This window comes from Cheilinus undulatus, linkage group 7 (genome assembly GCF_018320785.1).
Source record: "Cheilinus undulatus linkage group 7, ASM1832078v1, whole genome shotgun sequence".
NCBI lineage: Eukaryota > Metazoa > Chordata > Actinopteri > Labriformes > Labridae > Cheilinus > Cheilinus undulatus.
In genome coordinates, this window is record NC_054871.1 from 4,322,457 (window position 1) to 4,348,713 (window position 26,257).

The following is a 26,257-nucleotide window of genomic DNA, read 5'->3' on the forward strand; positions in this document are numbered from 1 at the left end:
GACAGAGACTAATGTTAACATTGTGCACATAAAACAGCAGGAATAGAGGCGTGAAAGAGGGCGGAGTGTAGAAAGGGAAGCAGAAGGCAGAAGAAGGCACATCTTTAGCATAAGTCAAGCAAAATCCAGCGTCTGCCTTCTGTCTGAGCTGAGGTTTTGGTGTCTTTACAACTTCACGGGATTGTAATTGTTGTGAAACTAACAACTACCCCCACTCGTGTGTGCTGTCCCTCCTCTGAAAATATAAGTGAATATCCTGGTGTTGTCTTCAATATGTTGGATGCTTTTGGCATTATCAGTAGTGCATTGACATTAATTTCTGTTATTTTTTCTTTCCTTTCCTTAGTCCGATAGCCGACAGACTCCACCGTACTCTCCGCAGCCATCCACTGTCTCCCAAAGTTCTTCCCAGTCCTCGAGCTCCCCTCAGCCCTCCCACACCAAGACCATCTCTGCAGGCCCTGTGAAGCAGCCCACTCATCCCCAGGTGCCGTTGTCCCTCTTCAGCTTCCCCACCTCCCACCCGAGCCAGTACCATCAGGGGGCGCTAACCGCACTGGGGCTTCTTCCCTCCCACCAGCACCAGTCACACCACTCCCAGGGGCAGCCTCATCACCCAGTCCACATCCCCTCCACCTCCTGGCCAATCCACGGACCTGTCCTCACCACATCCTCACCTACCACCCCCTCCCCGCCCGGCCTAAAGTTCGCTCTGCGCACCGCTTCGGGGAACGGAAGTCCAACGGGCTCTGGGGGCAGCCCCAGCCCCATGAACCTGAACGACCCCAGCATCATCTTCGCCCAGCCAGCGGGGAGGCAGCTGGGTGGTGGCGGGACGGGACGGGAAGGACACTGGCACAACCACTTGGCACAACCTGGGTCACTCATGGGAAATGGCACTGTGGTCAAGTCAGGTATTCACTGGGTGAACTTTGGTGGCACCATTTGTGTGATTCTTTCTTTGTTCTTCCCTCAATCTTTCACTTTAAATACAACCAGAGATTTCTTTACAGTATCGGCTCAAATATAAGACAGTTTTCCCTTCGATGTCTCCTTTAGCATAAGAGCGGCAGGTATCACTTTGTTTTGTGCAGCATTGGCTTCTCACTGTCCACCGTACCTTTTGAATATTCAGTTCTATGCTTTATTAATTCCCTTATACAGTATGACATCCAACACTTACATTTTAAAGGATGAAAAAAAAAATCTTTGACAGAAAATGATAGAGTTTTGTCTCTGTTTTGTTTTTATATATTTATAAAACAAGTGTAGTGTAACACTTCTAACAGATATGGTCATGCACCACTATCGCCAGTTTTTTAAACAAGTTAACAATCTCTCTTGAGTGATAAAAGTGAAAGAAAATATCCTGTAGGACACTGAGCATGTGGCCAGTCTCCCTTCTTCCACATCCATGACAGCGCCAGTGACAGGAGAAAAATGGCGTTGCTTCTTGACACTATTACTGCATCATTTGCAGGATGTCAGGGCACTCAAACCCATATATTCCACATACTCCACAGGGTTGTGCACACACTGCGGTTTGCTCCAACCGATGCACCTCTGAAGTGACCTGCAGCCCTGAGCAAATGGAGATTAGGGATCACAAGCTCATGGGAGAAGTAAAAAGTTCACGTATGGGCCTCTCAGTACAGTATAGATGTGTATTGAATGAACACATGGGCCACATCGACAGGAGCCCAACCCACAACATCCTGGCAGCCACACAACCAAAACAAGCAATAGCCTAAATATTCCCAGCTAAACTTCTCCTCTTTGAGAACACTTTGTACCCCAGTGAAATACAACAGTGGATGGAGATGAGGACAAGACAGATGTCATATGGGCATTATTCTGAAAGCACGTTCATTTGGTCAGTTAAAGGGTTTGGAAAGGCACCACCCAAACATGAATGTCATTGGGACCAGGAGAAAAATAGAGAAACCACAGTTCCTTTTGGAAGTTTAGCGTCCCCTTTGACAGTTTCTGAGAGGACAAAAGTGATAAAAAAATAAGCAGTAGATCTACAATCACATAAGTTGCTAATACTTAATATATGTTAAAGTTAGTTAGCCAAAACAAAGACATTTCTCTCCTCTGCCCTTCAACAAAAATCTCTCACCAGCCCTGTATGAATTTCCCTTGACTTGACATTTATCTCAACTGTGTAAGAGCTGGCAGAAAGACAATGATTGTAACACATTAATTTATAAAGCACTTATCAAAACTTCAAAGACACTTCAGTAGATCAAAAGACATTACTCACAAAAAACATAACAGGCAAACAAGCAAGTAAAGTGACAAGACAACATTAGAATCACATATTACAAGCCAGTTTAAATAGGTGAGTTTCGAGCTGTGATTTGAATGTGGGTGAGTTGGTGCAGTATGGAATATATTTAGGGAGTGAGTTCCAGAGGGAGGAGGCAGCTATGGAGAAGGCTCTGACCCCCCAGGTTCAGTGCTTGGTTCTTATTGTTGGAGAGAGGAAACTGAGGTTTGAAGAGCAGCAAAATGACTGGCAATTTGCATTGTAAGCCATCCACTAGCCATTTAAGCATACCCAGTCACTGAGCATATCTTAACCAACATTTGATTGATTTTAATAACTCTAATATCCTTAAGGAAAGGTATATGAAAGTGGCCCCACCATCCTTATATATTCCTGTATGTAGCGTTCAGTGGAAAATGTTAGGACCCCCCTGGCTTAGGATTTATGGGTAAGGAGGAGGATTTTGAATTGAATGTGATTGGCGACAGGGAGCCAGTGGAGGTTTTGAAGGACAGTGGTGATGTGGTCATGGGAATGGTTGTTGGTGAGGAGGTGTGCTGCAGAGTTCTGGACGTATTAAAGTTTGTTGAGGCTGTGAAAATTGCTCCCAAACTTTGCAGTCGGCCCCATCACTTAATAAAGTAATCCCATTTTTTTGTGCACTGTTACACCCCTAGTGAATACATTAGGAAGTTAAAGGATTTGTTTGCCAGGACTCATATAAAATCCTGTGGTTTTCCCTCCTCAAAGTTAACTTTTTTTCATCTATAGTGTCATGTCACCCCTGTGACCCTGTGCATTGATGTTTTGTGCGTTCTCTTTCCCATTTGGTTCCTCTATCTGCTCTACGTGGATTGACTTAGCCTCAGCTGAAAATAGACTCTGCACGTGTCTTGAGCAAAGCAGCGCTTCTTGCACTTGCCAAAGAGACAGATCAGAGTGTGCTGTTAATCAAATCAAATCAACTTTATTTACTTAGCACTTCACACACAACACAGTGGTTCCAAAGTGTACATACAGAAGACAACACTGAAGAAAATGTAGAAGAAAGAGTAAAATTCAAGAGTTTAATTTCATATTTTCATAAAAAAGGGAGTGATTAGTCCTGGAGTGTGCTTTGTGTGCCGATCACTGTGCAGAGGGAATATGTGGAATTTGAGGGTTGATACAGGAGTGTCATTGGATGCCTTACTTGGTATCCAAAACAGACATAAATACATTATATCAGCAACCTTAATGAGACACCAAAGGACCAGAAAAATGTCAGCATGAGAGTGTGGACGTGAATTTAAATGGACACCACTGCAAGATTTGGTCATAAATTGCTTTAATTTCATCAGCTTAAACTATGACTGAAACTATTTGTTGGCAGCCTTTTTTCCATGACAAAAACTAGACTAAGACTAACAAAAATAGATCTCTGATGACTAAAACTGACAAAAACTCAGTTTAGTTTTCATCAAGATGACCAAAACTAGACTGAAATGTAATGTAGTTTTCATCGGACATTCAAAATCCATGGTATTTCTCTTCTGGTGGTAAATCTGTCAAAAAACAATGCAGCTGTAGCTATTCTGTCTCTCAGCTGTAGAAAGCAGGGACCCCAGGTTTGGCAGCGTGCATAGAACACACTACCATGATTTGGTACCAGATTTAGGCAAGAGAATAAATGCTTGGACTAAAAGTAAAGACTAAAATGTGAGAACTTTTTATGGACTAAAACTAGACTAAAACTAAAAAGGGTAGAAATGACTAAAATGGGACTAAATCTAGAAGACATTTCATCTAAAGAGTCAGACGAAAATTAAAAACAGCTGCCAAAATTAACACTGGTCATAAATAGGACATAAGAGTTGGTATTTTTTAAAGTTTTTCAATACCATCATGTATCGAGAATGTCAGATAACCATGTTTCATTCTGATTACATTAACTACATTATGACTTAAATTTGACTACTGATTGAACTGAACTGTCTATTGATTATTGAAGGTGTTTTGATTTTTCCTTTCTAGACTCAGGTCATCCCACTCAGTTTGTTAATGTCAGCCAAGGCTCCCGGCTATGGGATCATAGTAAGGCCCCTCAGTACGCCCTCTCTCCATCCTGGCCCTACAGAATGCCCCAGAACTTTATCCAGCAGGGCAATGGAGGTTACCAGCCCGGCAAACCCTTCATGACCCAGGGTAAGACTTCTTAAACGTTTCTTTCCTGAGAAAAAAAAGGAAAATTCCCATCTTTTCCTTTGACCCTATTTTTGTTTGGTCTTTCCTCAGGTTCTGTGGCACATCAAAACCCCAACTTCCCCTTGGTCCCCCACGTCCGACATCAAGTAAATCTGAATTTTATCCAACAAAAGAAGTGAACTCTCGTCTCCTTTTAATTAGATCTATGGTCAGTAACATTACAAAGCAAATTTATTTACTCTCTGCATCATTTGATCACGAGGATTTTTAAAATGAATTTTATCATTTTTGTACAGTTTTTATGTTTTGTTTCATTACATTGATTTGTGATACAAATGTCAAATATTTTAATACCCCCGTTTTTGAGGGGGTCCAAAAAAGTGTTTTTATTTTATGTGTAAAGTAAGCAAGGAAAAATGTAAACCTTTATTTTTATTAGCTGTATTCATACTTTGCTTGCCACAAGATGAAGGCTTTGAATAGACGTTTGTTTTAAAAACAATCTAACATGTCACCCTCAGTATGTAGTGCCAAAAGCAGGGATAGCAAGAAAAAGGGAAAAAAATCTTCAATATAAAAAAAGTTACAAAAAAAATTAAAGAAAAAAACGCAAACAACCTCTCTGTGTAGTGTGGTTCATCTCTGCAGTGTGTTTGTGTGCATGGCTGATGAGAACGATGTTGAATAAGCTCTCATGTTTAAAGGCTCGTTTTAGGGATGCCCAGATTAGGTTTTTTCCCGTTGCTACTGCACCTATGAAACAGATTCTGATGTTTATCATATTTAAAGGTGAGATATTTTACCCTTTTAAGACAAGTTTATATTGTTCTCAGAGGTCCCCAAAACATGCCTGTGAAGTTAATTGCTGAAAAAAAAACTCCAGTATTTGATTTTTGCAAGTCTAAAAACCTCTCTGTTTCAGCCCTTCTCAGAACAAATGGTGTCTATGGCTTTCAATGGTAATTAGCTGTCTGACTCCGCCCCTGACCACACCCCTCTCAGGAAATGGATGCAGCACTCGTGAAATTACAGACACTTCTTTTTCCAAAGTTTAGACTGGGATTCAAACCATCAATCTCTCAGATCAAATTCAGCGGGGTAACCCACTGAAGTATCTAGCATCTCAGCTGGTAGCTGAGAGGAAGATCAGTAAAGGTGATCAGTAAACTTTCCTCCAAGTCGGGGAGGGCCAACCAAACCTGGGGGCAGGTGCTTAGGCCCCTGGTGAGGTCACTAGATGTAAAATCTAAGAACGGCTTTTTTCAGCACACATTTTCTGAAAGGTGGAGAAAGAGAGGGGGAGAGGGAATGGGTTTTCTGGTATTTGAGGAGATTGTGGACAGGCCAGGGACACATATTTGTGTTAGAAAAGCCTGAAAAAGTGATTTTTGTATAATATGTCCCCTTTAATGTTCTGATATGTTCACCTGGTTTAGCAGTCAGTTTACCTAGCTTTATAGTGTCCTGGAACCTCCTACAGGTGGCAGCATACACTTAAATCTAATCCTTTTACATCAGAAAGCAAGGGCTGAACAGGAGACCCATTGACCTTGACCTTTGACATATTGCCTCCAACATCCTGTTTGTTTATCCAAGGATCACAATGAAGAGCTGCTCAAAGATTAATGAAAATCTATCAAAACACAATGCCTCTCAGGGCGCAGATTGACTAGTGCACTGATCATCAACTGGAGGCCCAGGGGCCATATCAGGCCCCCGCAGCTTTCAACATGGCCCCCAGAAGATAATTAGTCAGAAAATATTGTGCTATGTGGGGTTTCATTTCTTTCTTTTTCATACTTAAAGCTATTAAATAAACCACAAATAAGGGAGTTTGAAACATTACTTTATGTTGGCTTAAAGGTCAAATATTATGCAAAATACAATTTTTCAAAAATTACAAAAATATGTGCCCCTGGCCTGTCCACAGTCCCCCAAAAATCAGAAAAATCCATTCCCTCCCCCCTCTCTTTCTCCAGCTTTCAGAAAATGTGTGCTGAAACAAGCCATTCTCAGATTTTACCCCTCATGATGTCATGTGTTAGCCCCACCTCCAGGTTCAGTTGGCCCTCCCCACTTGGAGGAAAGTTCCACCCTCCTCTCCTGATCCTCCTCTCAGCTGCCAGTTGAGAGGAGGATCAGGAGAGCCACATCCATTTACTGAGAGGGGCAGGGTCAGAGGTGGAGTCAACTCAGTAACATTTAAAGCCATAGACACAGAAACCGCTCGCTCTGAGCAGGGCTGAAACGGGGGGTTTTTAGACATGCAAAAATCCAATACTGGAGGTTTTTTTTTTTGGTTTTTTTTTGGTTTTTTTTTTCAGCTACAAACTTCACAGGAATGTTTTTGGGATCTCTGAGAACAATATAAACTTGTCTTGAAGGGGCCAAATATGTCCCCTTTAATGCATGATCTGTTCTACAGAAATCCACTATGCAGGATAGAGACATACCCATCAGTCCTTTCTTGCTTGAAGCTGCTGTTACTGTCAACTCACTACTTCAGATGCTTTGAGAGTGCATTTTTACCTGCCTGAAAATCAAAACAAGGGTCCTGTTTCCTGCACGATTTTTTTTTTGTTTTTTTTTACCAACCAGGATACATCATATTCACATCAAACCCAGAGTCAAAAACATGGTAGCCCCAGAAATATGTTGCTTAAATATCTCAATCACCCCTCTGTGGCAGGGTACAGTTCAAGGAAAATAGCATTTGAACTATAATGTTCATTTGAACAAAATGTCTGTGATGACTAAAGCTGGCACTTGTATAAACGCAGTTGATGGCTTAGTGGTTGGGCCGTGCCCCATGTGCTGCCTGGGTTCAGGTCCAGCCTGTGGCTTTTTCACCACTTGTCATCCCCCTCTCTCTCTAATACCTGATTTACACTCAATGGGACACAATGCACAGTAGAAACAATTGGTTTTAATAAACAATGGGTCCAAAAACCCTGTGACTGCTGGATCTGACTATAAGGGTGCTTATAACACATTGTCTGACCCCAACATAACCTCTACTGAATTAGCTGATGGGAAACTGTTCCATTGAACCCATGTGCTGAGTAGAAAGCTTTTGAAAAGAGGCCAACTGCAGTGACCAGGATGGGTAAGTAAAGGCTTAATTAATCAACACAGCAGTTCCTCTGTCCAGGTGTCCTGCTCCTATCTTCACATGCCTCTGACCAGCACAAATAACAAGGGAAGAATCTGGTTATACCTCCCTTTTAATCATTAATTGGAAGATTTTTTCATCAAATTTCACAAAGAGAGGAGGAACATGTTTGGATAAGAGGCCTTAGAGGAGACGGGATGGTGTATATATATATTAATAACTCTGTACTTGGAGGAAACGTGAGTTCATAAACCCTTTAATCCTTTCACAAGATAAAACCGGAGGCTGACCACTGAACAGCTTGAGCTGTCTCTGTTTGATTTGTATGAATTAATATATCAAACGGTCTTATTAACTGTGGAAATAGCTGCTCAGGCTTTGCATTACTGTCACTCTGTTCACATCACAAACATCTTTAAAGGTCTAGCCTTAAAGTCCAAAATCTTTATGATCAAACCAGCAGGAATAAAACAGCTGCTGCTGTAAGGATGGAGTGCTCCACATGAGTTGAACAATCCTTAAAGGCCCCTGTGGTGGTTCTGTTAGGATGTGACTGCTGCTGGAGATGGCATGCTGCTCAAATTTAAAACAGCCCAGGGAAGCAGGAGCACACAGAATAACAATGAACTGCTTTTATCTTATTTTAAATGAAAAAGATGTTTAAAAGGAAAGAGCCGCAGCATAAAGGGACCTTCTGAAGACCTCATAACTATACAGCCAGATCTATGCAGTGCTCTGATAAACCACCAGGGGGCAGAAAGCTCCTTAGGACCCCTGTGAGGAATCAAATGGAATTGTAGTCATTCAGTGACCCATGTCTAATAAGCAAGGGAAGATGAACGAGTTTTAATTCTTACTGATATATCAAGCAGAATATGATCTGGATTGGGTCAACATATTACTATATTTGTGACTTTTCTATGGAAAAAAATGTGATGAAATAGGGCAGGTATATAACTTGATTTTGATGGTTATTTTCCGTGATTTACACATTAAGGTCTGTTTTAACAGCCCCTGTTTTTTGTGCTTGCAGAGCCCACAACCTCAGTTCATGTAGTGTTAATTTTGTCAGTTGTTTTTAGTTTTAGTTTTAGTCTTAGTCTTTAGATGAAATGTCTTTCAGTTTTAGTCACATTTTAGTCATTTCGACCCTTTTTAGTTTTAGTCGATGAAAACATTTTAGTGTAGTTTTAGTTCAAGCATTTATTCTCTTGCCTAAATCTGACACCAAGGCATGGTAGTGTGTTCTCTGCACCCTGCCAAACCTGGGGTCCCTGCTTTCTACAGCTGAGCAGAAGATTAGATAAAGCTGCACTGTTTTTGACAGATTGACCCACAGTGGAGAAATATCATGGATTTTGAATGTCCGACGAAAACTACAGTACATTTTAGTCTAGTTTTAGTTATCATGACAGAAAAACTAATTTTAGTTTTTGTCATTTTTAGTCATCACAGATCTATTTTTGTTGGTCTTAATCTAGTTTTTGTCCTGGACAAAAAGCTGTCAACAAACATTTTTAGTCATAGCTTTAGTCGACAAAATTAACACTGGTTCAAGTTTGAGTTTACTTGTTTGAATCTTTCTGGCAACTTGTGCTTCTCTATATGCTTGTTTTTTTAGAGGCTTTTGTCAAGTTTTTTTGGGCATGAAATGACCGTCATGCACCAGCGTTGTGCAGCAGCCTCATGCTGTTTGTGCGGGATCAGCTGGCCTGATGGCTACAACACTGGATATACTGATAAAATGGGGACAGACACATGGGATGCAGAGGAGAAAAGGCAGCAAGGGAACAGAGACTGTCTCCTCTTTCTTATTATGAGCAACGTGAAGTCTAGGATCACATTTTGATATTACTTCTTTGTAATCAGTAGAGAACACTTTACTTATCTTGGATCAGCTGGCAAAGCAAGTAACCCATCATGCACTGAGCACATTCAAGTGGCACATCAATCTGTCACAGCAGTCTCGTGCACAACAGTGTTACCTACAACATCAAAAGCCACAAAACCTGAGATAGGTTTCTTTTTGTGTGCTTTTGGTTGGTGCACAACTTTGGGTTAAAATTACAGATAAAAAAGAAACTGCTATACAGCCACAACAAGGAATGGGAAGCAATGAAGACATGGCTGAAGCTTAAGCTGCTACAGGTATGGACAAGAAGGTCATGCTGCAAGAGGTGCCAGCCACATTGGTGCAGTTTGGTGTCATCAACACCAGAGGAGTAAAAAATGCAGCAAGAGAGAGGCATCATATGTGCTCCACACATCTGGTACAGGTGCACCACAGAGTAAAACTTAATGTACAGAATATGATTTGTCTAGAGACTTGTTTTGTCTAGGGATGCCCTCAGCTATACTGACGAAATACCTGAGGCCTCCTGGTGGTACTTAAACTGTGCTAATAGTCTCTAATTCCTGGAAAAGAGAGGACACAATCAAAGATTAGACTTACAACAGTAAATTGATCATCTGATGGCTTTTCTGTGTCTCGTTAACCTTCGCCTGGGTACAAATGAAACGCTGGATTAGATAATAGGGTCTGAACGTGTCAGCCACTACATCTCCTGCCTGGCTATGGGGCGATGAACATTGATCAAAGTGTCACACTGAGGATCTCGGGCACTCCTGCTGCTTTCCCTGTCATCCATCACCAGGGCCTCTTCTGGCCCGGCTGGCAGCGCCATTAAACATTTTTATAAATGCCTCCTGCTCAACATACAGGAGACAGGACACTGGAGGCATTGCAGTGTCCTTCAAGAGTTTTAGAGCCTAACATCTGGGTTGTTCAAAGACAGGAACATTTCAGAGAACAAATTTTCTGACATTTTTTGATTGCATAGACCTTACTAGGTATGACTGTTAGAGTTTCAGTGATCCAGAGCTCTGAGACACAATACCATCCATGAGTTTGATTGTAAAACAAAACAAAAAAAAGAATATTTATGACACTAAAATCCAATTTTCATAATATTTTGTAACGCAGAGTATTCAATAATATTCGAACACCGAAATTCGTTCCAACAGCCCTCGTGAGAATGCAGCGTCAAGGGGCAGAGTCGTGACGTTAGCAAGCAGCAAGAGGCCGGTGCAACTATTGCGGAAGACATTAGCGTGGATGATGCAAATGCTACAGTTTTATCAGAACTTGACATTTCTTTGTTAAAAGAAGAACAAAGAACATCAGTGAGTTGTTTTCTTTACCATAATGTCCAAATCGTGTACTGACATGTCTATAGTCGCCATGGTTCATGATATGCAGTTCTAAATTGAGTTTAGTCCTCGGTAGGGGCGTACCTCAATCGTGGCTGTCATGTTTTGTTGCTCTGAAAAGATGGGCCTGTAAAGATGGGACAGACAGAAGGTTCATCCAGTCACCCTCTGAGTTTTTTTTTTTTTTCAAAGGCTCTGCCCTTTCCCAAGCACTGTCTATGAGAGGTTTACCAGATGGATGTGCGCAACACATCCATCTGACGTGTCAGGCTATAGAAAGCTATGACACAAGTTTTTTTTCATCATGTATTCTGGAGTTCTTAGCATAACTTAAGCAACACCAGGTTGGTTTTACTACCATTGTTACACTTAGGGTGTAATATAATTAAAGGTGCAGTGTGTAATATTTAGCCTAGTAGCATTTAGCAACACAAGCTTGGTTAAAATGAAACATAACATTTATAAGTAGATTGATCTAAATTAGTGTTGACATCTGATAACACATTTTTTAAATCCAACTTTTAAAATAACTCAGAATAAGCCTTTTATTCATACATAGGGAGGGTCCCCTCCAAGGGCGCCGCCATCTTGGATTTTTGCATTTTGCCTGTTTCTGTGGCACCACAGAAGGAATCAGATGTCAGATCTATCATATGTGTATATCAGATGTCATCACTCATTTAGATCAATCTACCTACAAACGTTATGTTTCATTTTAACCAAGCTTGTTTTGCTAAATGCTACTAGGCTATTTATATATATATATATATATATATATACATGCCACAATAACCAGATGGAAATTAAGCTTCTTGCTTAAATCACAAGTTTGAAATTCTGAACATTGTAACCATTAGTGTTGGACAGATGTAAGAGAAGACACCAGAAAGAATGCTAAGTAATTTGCTTTATTGATTTCATTTCAGTGAATCAGAAATGTTGATCAATCTTGAAGCATTGATGCTCAGATCTGAAAGGGGAAGCGAAGATGCTGCACTTCAGTCCTTCGGGCCAACTTCAGTCGAGCAAATGAAAGGTTTTTTGGCTGAACAGTCTGAGGCAACAGGGTTGCCTGAAAGTCCTGTTGTAGTGAGACACAAAAATAAAAGGTTTGAACATCAACAGTGCGACTGTGTTTATCCTTGAATGAATCAAAACAATGTCTCTTGGTTGTAAAGTTTAGCATGATTATTCAATATCACATTAGGATAATAAACAGCGGAACTGTACTGACCGTACATGATGCAGTTTTCTCCTTTTTTGCCCTTAGCAGCCCAACTCTTGTGATGCTCTGAGCCATCACTGTTCAACCAGCAACCATTCTGAAAGTCAAAGTCACATATTAATGAATGAATATGGAAATGGATATAAAACATTAGGTTCTTGATGAGAATTTTCTCCACTCTCTAACTTAGAGTCTTTGTTGGGTCATGAAGGAAGAAATTTTTCAATCAAACAGGAATATTTTTCAGTGACCTTTGTTTTAATGTTGAGCTACAATCAAACAATTTCCATTGGAGGTAAATTGGAAAACAACAACTGTGGTATCTCTTCAGTGTCCTAACATTAAAGTGTTAAGGCCTTTAAGTACAAAAAATGGCCACTTCCAAGAACATTGAATACATGAATTCTTTTTTTTTTTTTTTTTTACTATCTATTTGTTTTTTAGTCTTGATAAAAATACGAGTATCAAGTATTTCATTAAATGAAGAAAACAAAATAATGGAATTTAAGAAATATAAAAAATTGGACCCCTTTTTTAAAAAATGTTTGTTTTTCCGTTTTTGTGACCAAAATGAAAAAAAAAACAGAATAACGAGAGTTTCTCCAATTTTTGAGTCTGGTTTTAACCAGAAAATGGATCTGCCAAAAAATACACTGACTGGGGCTTAGGGACTTTTTCAATCACTACGCTTCCTGAATGTTGAGAAAAACAATGTATTATTTGATGACAAAATATCAGAATCATGCAATCACTGACATTTAAAGGGTTAGAATCCTGAAACTTGAGAATTTTTTAAGCTATGATCAGGACAGACATGGATGAAAATATGTCCCCAAAAAGTTATAATTTAAAAAATCTATTTACAGTAGGGGTGTAAGGGTGTTTGTATTTGATTTGGGCGTTGTGGTTCGGTGCATGTACTGCAGTCCCAGAACAAATACATATATGTTTTCTACAAACTATGGTTTGAATGGAGATTCACAAAATCAAAGGTGACAGTGTTGCCAATGTAGGAGGCAGTTACACTTGTGACTGTTAGGTAACCCTTTTAAACATCCAATGAAGAAGAGGAAGAAGCAGGCAAAACAAAACACACGAAGAAGAAACACTTACAATGGTTGCATTACCTGAGGAGTGGAGAGCCCTGGCAGCTTCTTTTTCCTCTGCGCTGCTTTTAAGAAGCAGAGAGGGTCAAGAACTTGTGATGCTAATGTACTTTAACGGCTTTACGCAGATATGAAGAAGTAGAAAACAGCAGCTACAAAGGATGTTTCTAGGCGTCTATTTCCCCACTTGGCTAAACGCCCATTTAAATTGCATTTCACCGACCAGTCTAAAGAGGGGAAAATACTTAGAAAACAGTAATTTCTCTCAGGGTCATTATGTCAGCAGGTATGACATGAGTCTGTCTACTCTGTGCAGCATGGCTTACAGCAGCTGCTAGCTCCACCAGCCTTCGTTCCTGTCATGACTTGGGCATGCGGCCTCTTTTCAGTTTGGTTGAGCAGTTACACATTAGTTAAACCCTTGGCAGCCAACACACCACTTTATTTCCATTTACTACTTATAAAGTGTCATACCAAGCGGTTCCTCCTACATGCTAACCGCTAAGCTACCACTAAGCTTCTAATATTTACGTCCAGTGAAGTGCCGGAAGAAAGCTCAGACAGTATTCACATTCATCTGAAAGCAGCTTCCAACCCACCAGTTGAGAACCAACGATTTTTGTCCTGTGATACAATTTCCAGTTGCTACAGATTGTTGGAACATCCTTTCATTGCCTAAAGCTGCTACATATTTTCAAAATTTCAGTTTACTTTGTGGAAACCTTGCAATCTGCCCAATATGCATCACTCACCTTGACTGCATCATGGGTTCCGGTCCAAACAGCTATAGGTTTACCCACAGCCCTTTTTAATATGTCTTTGACTGCCATCTTGTCATTAGGTCCAAGGATTGAAATCAGATTCCCTCCTTTGCTCACACAGTGTTTCTAATGGAAAGGCAAAAGTAAATAAAGTGAAAAACAAATGGAAATACAGAAAGCCTTAACAATGAACAAGGACAAGTAGAGTTGAAAGGATAGCAGCAGACACTTCTATAAAATATTTTTTTTGGTAATGATAGATTGATATTTTATATGTAGTTAATACAGGATTAAGGCTTATTTATGCTCCCTTTGTGATCAAAGATGGATCTGCACATTTTAAATGATACAGTCGTCCCTGCAAAAGTAATCAAGTGTCTGTTTACATGAAAACATGTATTTACACGGATGTCCACTAGTGATGGGTCATGAGCAAAAGCTGCGACTCTGAGAGCCAATGCTTTGTAGTGAATCAGAAGAGCCGGCTCGCATAGAGTGAGAGCCGGCTCACAGTTTTTTAAAAAATTTTGCTGCTTAGCTCTCATGGTGCTCAGCCCCAGCTCTGCTAAGAACTTTGTTTTGATTGGCCAGCATGGCGGCCATGTGGCCAATCACATGTGAGGATAAAGGATTTTAGCATTATGTGAAAACAAACAGGGGGGATGTTGCTACCCGATCCGTCCCGGAAACCCGATTTGTACTGCGCATGGGCAAATGCGCCTACATCCGCTCGGCATTAATTCTAACCCTAACCAGTGGAATTCAAATGTGTTATGACCACGGTCGTAATGTGTTTTTGTTATTGTATATTGCATCTCTGTTTCCTCTGAATTGGTTGTGCCTGCTGTGTGTGTGTAGAGTGAGGCGAGTTTGCTTCCTATCTGTCTGCTCAATTAGGTGTGCCATCGTTCACTGTTGATTGGCTGATCTGGGGTCCCGTGCGGACAGGTGGTAGGCTGCTGCGGAGCTCAAGCTTAATGTAAGGAGGAGATGTGACGTCACCGGGGCGCAGGGGGAACCCCAGCTCATTCACCTCTCAACCGGCCACGCCACAGCATCGTTTGAGTTCATCTCTAGTTGTTAGTTTACCCTTTGTGTAGTGTTACTCCTGATTTATGTTAAAAGTAAAGCAACTTAGCTGTTACCTGGAGAAGTTAATTGTTTACTTTGCAGATTCATTTAAGCGTCTCTCCAGTTTTTTAGTTATCTCGGATTCACCCTGAACAGGTTACCATTCTTTGTTACTGAGAACTCTTATGTAAATAAATGCTATTATTGTTAAAACTTGTAACCTTAGTCCTGTGGCTATTTGAGAGATGAGTGATTTGGGTCCTTTTCATGTTGTGTCCTGGCCACCCCTAGAAGGGGTGTAACAAATGCTAAACCTAAGAATGGTTTTGTAACAGAATAAATGCACAAAATTCGGCTATTCTAAGTCTTCTCATAAAAACACTGAATGCAAAAGGGTTTTCAACACACTAACCATTATTTTTTGCCAAGTTAAGGTAAAATATAGGGCTACAAAAGATCCTAAATAAAGAGCTGTTCGGGAGTTGAAAGAGCTGGCTCCTCTTTGGGAGTCGAGCCAAAAGAGCCGGCTCTCTGAAAAGAGCCGAACTTCCCAACACTAATGTCTACAACTCCACTGCTCAGTCCATCCTTGGCCGCACCGTTCTGTTGTAGTTACAGTGCCTTTATCTTACTGATTTTATAAATCATTCAAGGTCAACATAATTTGGGTTTTTGACCAAAAAATACAAAAGAAAACTCCTTAAGGGTTAGGGTACAATGCCATCATGCTGTGGGGATGCTTCTTGGCAGCCAGCTCTGGAAGGCTTGTAACAGTAGAGGTAAAATGAATGTGGTAAATAATAGGAAAAACCTGGAGGATAGTCTTATTCAGTCCTAGCGTGGACAGTCCCCTCATTACATCAAGACAAATGATATTTGTGTTCTGCTGCTCTGGCTTAAAATGTTAGCTACATTACTCAACACTGCTCACATGATTACCAGTGGTATTACATGGTTTAGTCAGTTTCTTTTGGAATCAAGAGAATGTGCTGATATATGAGTGATCTATGCACAGAGTACATGCAGAGAGCTCCATCCTTGCCTGTACGTCTTTCAAACAAAGAAATTTAATGAGTCTTCAAAGTACCTCAGCCTCACACCATTCCTTTGCCAGATTGTGGTACATGTAACAGCGCTCTTTTATCGGGGTCCACCCATCAGGACAGCCCTCACAGCATCCACCTACAACACAAACATCATGCAAGTCAGACTTCAAATATTATTAGTCCTTCACTTATAAATAAATGGTGGTATAGTAAAGTTTACACACCTGCAGAGTATTCAGAAAGTATTCAGATGCCTTTTGCTTTTTATGTTGATGCTACAATCATTAAAAAAAAAAAATTCTCATTAATCTACTCTTAGTACCTTTTCATTAGGCCTCCATAATTCTCAAATGGAAGTAGTTTAGCATGACCAGGACTCTTTTAAGGGCTGTTACCCTTTTCTCCCTTGTGCTCCCTATTGGTGATTTCTTAGCATGGGTAAGCTCGTAAAATCACCCTCCCCCATGCACTTCACTCCTGCTCTACTTCACCTGCCACAAAAACATTCGAAGGGATTCACTGGCAAGTTCATTTGGTGTAAGATGTGAGGCTTCATGCCACATGGACTGCTTTACATATCCATTGCACATATATATATTATAATTATAACCCTCTTCTTGATTCCCAAACAGTTTCTGAATACTTTAAATTTATATAGCTGACAAAATAATTAAATACTAACCTTTTTTATGGCATTTCGCCTGTAAATGTAAAGAGAACATTGTTAGCCATTTGGTAGAAGTGGAAGAGACAGGTATTGATCAGCAGCAAGAAAAAACATCTGAAATCACACATCTAATCAACCAATTAAACAATCAATTGTTCTTTGAAAAAAACTGCAGATTTTTTCAGATCAACCTAATCAGTGACAGTAGTCAGTGCATCCTGGCTGGTTGTCTAAATGAACACAAAATAAAAAAAAACAGCTGTTTGCATGTTTTTATTATATGCAGTATACTGGAGACAGAGCCTTCAGTGCTGCAGCTCCAAACCTCTGGAACACTCTTCCTGCAGACATCCGTAGCGCTCCATCTCTGGACATTTTCAAAAAACGTCTCAAGCACCACCTGTTCACCACAGCCTACAGTCTTCACTAAACCACCCCTTACACTCATCCTACCCCTCACATAGTTTGTCCATGTCTATGTGTTCCTGTAAAGCGTCCTTGGGTTTCTTGAAAGGCGCTATATAAAATCAAGATATTATTATTATTATTATTACTGTTTACTGCTACTAGCTGCGCTGGCAGCCAAAATTAGGGCTATGTTTGGAAAACAATCTGTTATTTTGTCAGATTTCTCATCCTCAGGCATCATAGCCATCTCCAGTTCTTTCTCAGCCCCTCCCTTTGGTTGTTTATCCATCTTCTTTATGCGCAGCGTTGCTGTGTAAACATTTGGTTTTACTTCTGTCCTCATTTAACCTTTTCACTCTTGCTAATATTTAAAAGAAGAAATATTTCATGAAAATATAAACTTGAACCAATTTCAGATGTTCTTTGCCTCATCAATATTTTTTCAAATAACATTAAAATAGACAAGCAGTATTTATATTCCTCATTTTTATGGACTGCAAAGCTGTTCTGAGTAGCCCAAATCCAGATCAACAGTCCATCAGTGATAAGTATACACCTGCTGAGATTCATGGGGTTTTTCTAATGTTATAGCATGTAAATGAACTGGAGTTCACATTACACTAACTATGCAGAACTAAAAATAAAAGCACTCTGGGTAATTGTTTTTGTCTTATTTTATAACAATAGCAATTAAAGGGATACTTCAACATTTTGGCAAATTCATCCATTGCCATAATCCCTATAGTCTTAGTAATAGGTTCGTTACCTTCAGTTGTCGGTGCAAGCTGTTTTCAGATCGGCCGCTGCCGAGTTCAGAGCTGCTGTGCCAACTCAATGTAAGCAGACGGTATTCTGGCTTTCCCTCATCAAACTCATCAAATTTGCCAAAATGTTGAAGTATCCCTTTAACCACACCCACTTGTTCAAGTGGACATACAGTTCGGCTGGGCAATTAATCGCAAATTAGATTAAATTACAATATGGCTTGCTGCAATTTACAAATTGCAAAACTTGCAACATTTCGTTGACTTGAAATGTGTTAAAATACCAGTTTAATACATTTTTCTGCAGCAGAGATTTTATGCACATAATGCAAACATTAATGTTTTTTTAGAATAAAAATTCCTGCTTTACTAATGCATGTTTTTCTTATTTAAAATCAGATTGACATAAAAATGATAATTGATATCAAACTTGCAATATGAGCCAAAATGATTGCAATTAGATATTTATTTAAATAATTTTTCCCCAGTATATTACATCTAATACTGTGTACGTTAAAATTTAGATTAATTTATTGCTTGTACTTATCGAAAAGTAAAAAAGATGAGGAACCTATAAATAATCGCAATATTGGGGAAAAAAATTGCAATAAGATTATTTTTGCAAATCATTTAGCCCTACTGCTTAGTGCTTAACCCTCTGAGGTTGGGCACGCGCCACCGCGTTTAAGCGACTTTTCCGTATGTTTTTATGAATATCTTTGTCATTTTACGTCGTAGAAATGCTGTGTGAACACTTCTGTGAACTGGAGAGTCTCATCTTTCACTTCTCCCATCACTTGCCATCTCACGTGATTTACAGCCGGCATTACAGGGGCCAATAAGAGAGCAATGGGCAAATGCTGTCACCTCTTACTGCGCATTATTGGATGAATCCTTTGCTCGTCAACTTGTGCCAGCCAATTGACACTCTGGAATTGCTAAGGCCCTCTCTATCACAGGTTTTGCAGGAGAGGTAAGGTGAGGGACAGAGCAAGAGGATAGAATTAGGCCTGTTGATACCTGATGATGGTTAAGCAAAGCTGAAGTCATTATTCAGACTCATTTATCTAATATTTGAATCATTTGGTGAAACAGAATAACATACAACATTTATGCTAAAAAAAACAATATGACAAAATTTCATTTTGGACATGTTTTCTGCACTTTCCTATTATTTCATTCATATAGTCCCCTACTTTTATGAAGCAAAGACATTAGTAAATTTCGAGCAGTAGTGTGCTCTATTGACTACGCAAAACTGGAGGTCCCTGCTTTCTATTGCTGAGAGGCAGAATAGGGTGGTGCAGGAATGAGTCCTAAAATGCTGATGTGACTTAGCATTTTAGCACTTCCGGTTCCCTCGTCTGAAAGTCTATGGGATTTTTGACTGCATATTCAGTTAAATGCCTGAAATAAGGTCTGCAGTGAGTCCAAGCTCAAGAGATCTTAACATTTTATCCTACAACATAAAATACATCTGAAACGTGCCCCACCTTTGAATTGTGTATCATTTCAGGTCTTAATAAAGGCAGTTGCCAACGGACAGTTAACCAGGACTACAGCGTTTGTCAGGAAGACTACATGTCATCATCCGAAGCACCGCAACTGAGCCTGCCGTTCACTTGTATCCGTGGGTGATGACATTAAATTCAGTTGACGTGTTGTAGTTTAATATAGCATGACGTTAGCTTTTTTACTTTTGTCAGTTAGAATAACGAACCAGATGTGATGGTTATATCATCAGTTTAGGAAGATTATCATAATGAACAAAATGTGTAAGTTTCATAAACTTTTATTTGACACATCTTATTTTCAGCAATGATCCAAAAACCCATTGAAAATCCCTGAGGCAACCCATGCAATGCTAACTTCTGGGTTTGCCAACAAAACTACGTCGTGACTGCACCACTCTATAGATACAGATGCTTTGTATTTTGACAGATTTACCCACAAGTAAAGTCAGTTACCAACTAAACTTACTTTTATTCAGTTTGTCATCAAAGATGCATTTTTTAGCTAGTCTTAGTCTAGCCTTTCTCAGACTTGACAAACATTTTTAGTCATAGTTTTAGTCAACGGAGTCACTACATGACATTCAGTGCCGTATAATTGTTGAGGTGGTAATACTTACGTTTGCTCCCATCCACAGTCCACTACTCAAACCAAGGAGCAGAATGAGTTGAAGAGTCATCGCCATCTGTGTAAAGATCAGAGATTGTGAATAAACCATGCTAGCTCTGTGCTACTTTAGCATAGCCGTACATCCGTTAAAATTTTCAAGATGAATCATTCTGCTTCATGTACCTTAAAATTCTCCTACAGACGAAGATTTTTTTTAACAAATATCTGAGTTGTACAAAGGGTAACAGTTTTACTCAAAGAAAAAGCTGCAATCAGGTTATACAGAAAACAATGATGAAGAGTGAATAAAGATTGTGAAATATATGTCATAATACAAAACTCCTCACCTTGTTCTGATGGTCAGAAGAGTCTGGACTTGAAGAAAGCTCGTTATGATATCTTGGTAGAGAAGCACTCTATATATTCCTTTGACTGGCTGTTTGATTAAGAAATTTGCATGATATGAGGGAAACCAAGGACAATATTGATATTGCCACATTGCCACAGCCTTGAGTAAAGGTTAGCCTGTTCCTGGAAGAAACATTTGCATATAGTCCTGCTCCATGATGAGCTGCAGCATGTGATTGCGCCAAAACAAGGATATCAACAGGATGACGACCATATAATTTCTTTACACGTGGCAAGCTTGAGACTCTGGTAGTCATCTTGGGACAAGAATGAGTTACCCAACCACATATTGCCTGCAAAGTCCCTTTCTACTTCTGAGACAATTTTAGACCCAGCTTTATGAACAACTCCTTACCTGGCAGTTTGGCGTTAACAGGGTTGATTCATGCTTTTAAACAAAAGGACTTTTTAGGAGCAAAACTGAGAAAAATGGATACCACTTTTTGCCCGGCAAACATGACAGACTTAAGATTTCTTGGTATGCCAGACCAGGGTGGAATTTTCTCATATGTTTATAAAATGTCAAATGGTACAGCACAAAAGAGGTTTTTGGTAAAAAATGCCCAACTTTGATGATTCTGGCACATTTAAATCCTCTATTCTATCAATAAACTGTAAACTGATAAAGTTACAGGATCTAATACTTGATTTCCTGCATTTTTTTCACACAATCATTTTAGAATTAGTTATTTCATATACAGCAAGGATCACATTAAAGAAGCCTGTTTACTAACCTGACATGCCTGGATGCATGGATATTTCACATTCATCTGGGAAAGCTTGTGATCGAGGCATTTGGGAAAGGCAGGACTTTTAAAAAGGTTCTTGGAAGGTGATTGTACAAATGTTCACAGTCCAACCAGGGTGACAAAACATGATGGAGTAGCATGCATGCGCAGCTCTGCAACAAACCTACCAGTAAATGCTACTGTGGATTACGATGTGGATTAAATGCCGTGGACAGTTGGGAGAAGAGCGAAAGCATCTTCTCTGCCACAAGGAACTTACAGTGTGGCTCTTTGCTCTTGTTTAAATGAAGAAATGTGGCCCAGTTCTGATAAAACTGCTGCTATACCAATGCTACAGCCGAGCTCCACCAGCTCCCATTTTATAAAGACCCCCCTTCCCCCGTAACTCTTGCAAACTCATGCCAACGCAGGTCAGCAGACATTTGGAAACATCTTTTAGCCATGAAAAGCTTCCAGTGCTGTTTCTTGCTCCTTATTGTATAAAGAAATGTGATAAAACTGACACTACACTCCCCCAAGCTAACCGAGAAACATGGAGGTTGCTGTCAGCTCAAAGTACAACTAAACCCCGCCTGTGGCTATGGCCTTGTTTTTCTCAAAAGACGCTGATTGGTGCTCTGGTTCGCCACAAACATTGCAGATGAGGGCTCTGCAAGATGGATTTGCTTGATGACGGACAGGGAGTCTGGTCAATCCATCAGCTTTGTAAGGGGACCTTTTAACTGCTTGAACACATAAAGACTATCTAAAGATAACTTTATGTAAGATAAACATTTAATAGTACAATCTACAGATTTAAACAAAATAATGGGATTATTTTGGCATTATTGCAAACGTTTAAAAAAAAAACACGTTATTTTATTGATATACTTTTAAGTTTGAGAACCTTAGAAACTCTGGCTGTGGCATGCTTATCTGTATGGTTGAAGGCATTTTTTGTTCAATCATTTCACTAATTTCTCGCAAAATAATTCAAACGAAACTATTAAAGTAATGCCATGCCATGAAACAGCAAATAGGCTGGCTGTGTCTTTTGCTGTGCACATCTGCTGAGAGTGTCTGCTCTGGCTCTCACACTAGGCGCAAGTTTGCTTCATGTTGGCCACATCTCCCTGCTGTCAAAGCCCTGTCATTCTTCATAAATTTTACCTCAACAAACCCCCTTACAAGTGAATGTATGGAAGTATCTCCAAAGAAATGCTTAACCAGGCTTTAACTTTGAAAAGCACAAACTAGAAGTGTGCTCACACTGTGTTTATCTTTGCTGTGACATATTCTACCAGTGTGAAAACAGAAAGCTTCACTAAAAGTAGAAGATTAGAGAACAACTTCATTAAACAGACACATTGCACCCAGCCAGGAAAGAGGTGAAAAACGTTCTAAAGGTCTAAATCCAAAATTCACTAATCTCAGTAGCTGTTTCCATCACCTTGAGAAATGCGCAAAAACTGAATAGTTTTTACGCTCTCATGAGGAGGTTTTTTTCAGACTTTTCAATGGAGAAATATATCTCCAAAGTGCAGTGGAAGCACTTTTTCCGCTCTCAAAGGTGTCCTGGACCATCCATCTTCTTTGTTTTCACAGGTTTCAACATATGTTGTCAACTTAATTGTGAAATAACACTGCAAGCCCAAGATATATCTTAAGAGTGCATGTTTCTCGCTGCCGACGGCTCTAGATGCCCTGCAACTAACCTTGAAACACAGACAGTGTTTTCACATGTTTAAAGCAACTATATTCCAACATATCTAGTGTATTAAGACACAAATTATGGATTTCACTTTAAGGGTCTTTAACATTGTGTCCTCTACCAGAGGCCTGAGAACCGCTTAGCTGTTTCTATGATTGCACTCTTCTGGAAAAGAGATCTCTGATGTTGTTCCTGGAATCTGCTGAAGCTACTCTATCAGTCTCAGGGTTAAAACCCCAGAGTGCTTCAATCACCACTTGCAAATCAGTTTAGGTTTTCCATTAAGGGCGCTTTCACATAAGGCCCAGTTGTTTTGAACCGCACTGTAGTGCGATTCCCCACCCCCCCAGCTTGCTTTCACACAATCAACATCAATCTGTGCTCGGGCTCACTTGCGTATTTATTCATTCTGAAACAGCAGGTGGCGGTATGCACGTAGCTGGTTTAAAACCCCGCAAAGGAGGAGAGAGAAGAAGAAGTTACCATGGCAACCACTAGGGTCATGACCTGAGTGAAGATTGTTTTTGTTTTGACCTTGCAAAAAGTCCATCCTGCAGCCATGGATGATTAAAATCACTTTAAAGATGCCAGCAACTTCGCTCTTCGTATTTGCACATCTACTACAGCTCAGAGGATTAAATGGGCTCGCACTGTGCAGATACAGCGTTTTTGACTCTCACTGACTCCAACTTGTGTTCATCTGTAAGGTGAGTCACAGCAGACCATTTATTGACTGGATTCTGATGATTTTCGCCCTTTATTGAGGAAAAATGGGAACAAACTGCCGCACTGTTGAAAAAAGTTTAGCTTTTACGTTGATGTCAAAAAGCTGGTTCAACACTCTGTCCCGTATCTGAGCGCGGTTGCATCCGCATCTCATCCAAACTGTGCCAGAGTCCACTTGAATCGTGCCCGAGACCACCTCCCCAAGTGGGCCTGGGCCCGATGCCAAGGCACGGTTCGATTGCATTCACACTACCAAAACGAACTGGACTTTGGGCTCAAGTGCACTCGGATCCGGTACCGGGCCCCTAGTGTGAAAGACACCTAAATCCTCTTGTTCTCCTATCCTGTCTTAAAGTCATTCTCCTGCAAATCTGACCCAAAGTAAGGCCACATACTAGAGCTTTGTATAACAATTTCTTGGTTTGGTAAATATTTAAGGTCCATTATAAAGGATAATAAGCTGCGCTCAACAGTAAATTATTATTGAGACCTATCGAAGTACATGGACCATTATTTGTAAAACAGCCTGTTTGCCTGAACTTCAGAGTGGTGGTTTTAGTTGCCATGTTTCAAGGCTTTTGCTTCTAGAAAATGTTTTGGGGTTTTTTGAGAGGAAGATGGCAGAACCCTCCCCATTACCTGACTTTAGAGTCACAGTTCTACAAATAATGGCTCCAGCACAGACACACCTCATCAACCCTTTGACTTGCATTGTAACTGCACGGCTGACCTTTTTTTCACTGCTACATTGCTGTATGGCTGTTTATCCTCATTAACCTCACTGAAAAGTGTGTGTTACACCGACTATATCCATTGGGTGGCGCTGCTGTACATAAATATCCTTGTCTGAAAACTTGGTACATGGAACATTTGTAAAGGTGTGTATTATTATTGTATTCCTGTTTAGAGAGAATAATTCAGTATTGTGGGTTGTATTTGACTTAAATGAAATTACATTGTTGTTCAATTAAGTAAATGTTAACAAAGTATTTACAGATAAGTCAAGAAATATATTTGTTAAATAAATGAAACCTTATTTAAACAAATTCTACTCTGTGATGTTTTTAGTTGAAAACATTTTAAAATTGTTGTAAAAATAAAAGAAATCCAACCAGCTGGTTGACTTGCCATGTCTGCTTCCTGATTAGGTAACCTGAAAAATTAAACTTGAAATGTTGTTCAATGAAGAGGCGGAAACACAATTTTACTAATAACTTTTTACAAATGGATTTCTTAGTGTGGAAGTCAAATGGTTAAAAGCCTAATCAAAAGTCAGGACTATTTTCCTTGAAAAATTTTTGGTTCTAAGAGGATAGAAGCTGCTCATTTGGGCTCCTCTGACTTTTCTGTTGCGCTACAAACCCCCTGTAGAAATGTTACTGCTCAGGGGATTCTCATTTAAAGATGACTAAATCCTGACCCATTAGTTGAACCCTAGACCAGTGGTTCTCAGGGGGCCCTGGCTGCGTCTCCATCCATCCATCTATCCATTTTCTATACCGCTTATCCCGTTGGAGGTCACAGGGGGCTGGAGCCTATCCCAGCTGTCATTGGATGACAGGCGGCTACACTCTGGACTGGTTGCCAGTCAATCACAGGGCTGACAGAGACAGACAACCAGGCACTCTCACATTCACACATACAACCAATTTAGAGTCACTACTTAACCTAACAGGCATGTCTATGGTGGTCGGAGGATGCCAGAGTACCCGGAAAGAACCCACTCAACAGGGAGAACATAAAAACTCTGTGTCAGGTGTCCCAGTTCTCTTTTGAATTGAGGGTTAGGGCCAAGGGCTACATAGCCCTTGAAATGAAGATTTTTCAGGAACACACTTGAAACCAAGGGGTATGATGAATTTCCTCTCCATGCGCTGCACTCAACTGCAAAATGGCACAACAGACTATGAAGGACGCACATAAATGAAAAAATATTTTCGGCATAATGATTATAGAAAACACAGCAGTTGTGTTTTCTCATATTTATATTTTTTTAGAACAATGATTAGAAACATAATATATTAGGGCCTACCTAAAAGATGAAAAAAATGGAGGGAATCTGTACACTTTTGTGCTAAAAGTAAAGGTTTTTGGAAAAAAGCTCAACATTTTTAGATTAAAAGTCAGGTATTAACAAGAAATCAGAATTTCAGGTTTTAAAAGGTGAGAATTTACTAGGAAAAAACCTTAAAATTGCCAAGTGAAAAAATTTAAATTTTGACTCTAGAAACTCCAAAATGTAAAGTTTTTAAAAATGTAAATCTAAAACAGTGCAGAGTAAAAATATGACAAGAAACCAAATTGAAATCAGGTTGAATTTTTGACTTTACAAACCTATGTTTTGGTCCACTTTTAGAGTAATTTTTTTCCTCTTAATTATCAACTTTTTAAACTTGAGAATTTCAAGTTTTTTTTATTGAAACTAAACAGAGGGGGGCATTGTTAATTATTTCCTTTATGGTGGCCCTAATACACTGTCCAAATAATGGACCGTTTATACATGGATCTTCTGTGTATGTAGGCCTGTTATGTTGGGATTTTGTCAAAGTTGATGTTTAATTTTTCCATGTTTTATTTATTTATTTGTTACATGGGACAATGCACATTTTAATGAGCATGGACATGTAAATGTGCCAGATTGTAGCCATAGGCTATTTTCCATCTGCAGGTTGATGGTATGTACAACAAAGTGGATGTGGATCCTGGGGTGGCTGAGCTTTTCTTATATGAGTAGCGG

At 39.8% G+C, this 26,257-nt stretch overlaps 2 protein-coding genes across 4 annotated transcripts in view; one reads left to right on the forward strand and one right to left on the reverse strand.

The window, feature by feature from the left end:
• The window catches only part of tut4 (terminal uridylyl transferase 4), a 42,529-nt gene extending 37,464 nt beyond the window's left edge, over positions 1–5,065 (forward strand). The window contains exons 28-30 of one of the 3 annotated variants that reach the window (XM_041791035.1): positions 347–914; positions 4,286–4,456; positions 4,547–5,065. In XM_041791035.1, coding sequence (XP_041646969.1) covers positions 347–914; positions 4,286–4,456; positions 4,547–4,635 — 828 coding nt within the window. In that variant the 3' untranslated portion in view covers positions 4,636–5,065. Of the gene's footprint in view, positions 1–346; positions 915–4,285; positions 4,457–4,546 lie in introns of those variants that run through there. The other 2 variants (XM_041791036.1, XR_005992089.1) reach the window with 2 other exon arrangements.
• A 6,617-nt stretch (positions 5,066–11,682) lies between these two features.
• On the reverse strand, positions 11,683–20,356 carry LOC121512056 (galactose-specific lectin nattectin-like). The gene is made up of 7 exons (XM_041791039.1): positions 20,295–20,356; positions 19,958–20,023; positions 16,670–16,688; positions 16,029–16,123; positions 13,862–13,996; positions 12,013–12,100; positions 11,683–11,859 (listed from the first exon to the last, which is right to left on the reverse strand). The coding sequence occupies exons 2-7, from the start codon at positions 20,021–20,023 to the stop codon at positions 11,777–11,779; spliced, it is 486 nt and encodes a 161-aa protein (XP_041646973.1). The 5' UTR covers positions 20,295–20,356; the 3' UTR covers positions 11,683–11,776.
• Between the last annotated feature and the right edge of the window lie 5,901 nt (positions 20,357–26,257).

What these genes read in the sequence shown, in the direction of transcription:
- LOC121512056 (XM_041791039.1), bottom strand. Translation starts at nt 20,023, where the DNA reads ATGGCGATGACTCTTCAACTCATTCTGCTCCTTGGTTTGAGTAGTGGA. An exon ending in GAACCCATGATGCAGTCAAG is followed by an intron (nt 12,101 to 13,861) that starts GTGAGTGATGCA and finishes TTTGACTTTCAG; the next exon opens with AATGGTTGCTGGTTGAACAG. An exon ending in AGAAAACTGCATCATGTACG is followed by an intron (nt 11,860 to 12,012) that starts GTCAGTACAGTT and finishes TCACTACAACAG; the next exon opens with GACTTTCAGGCAACCCTGTT.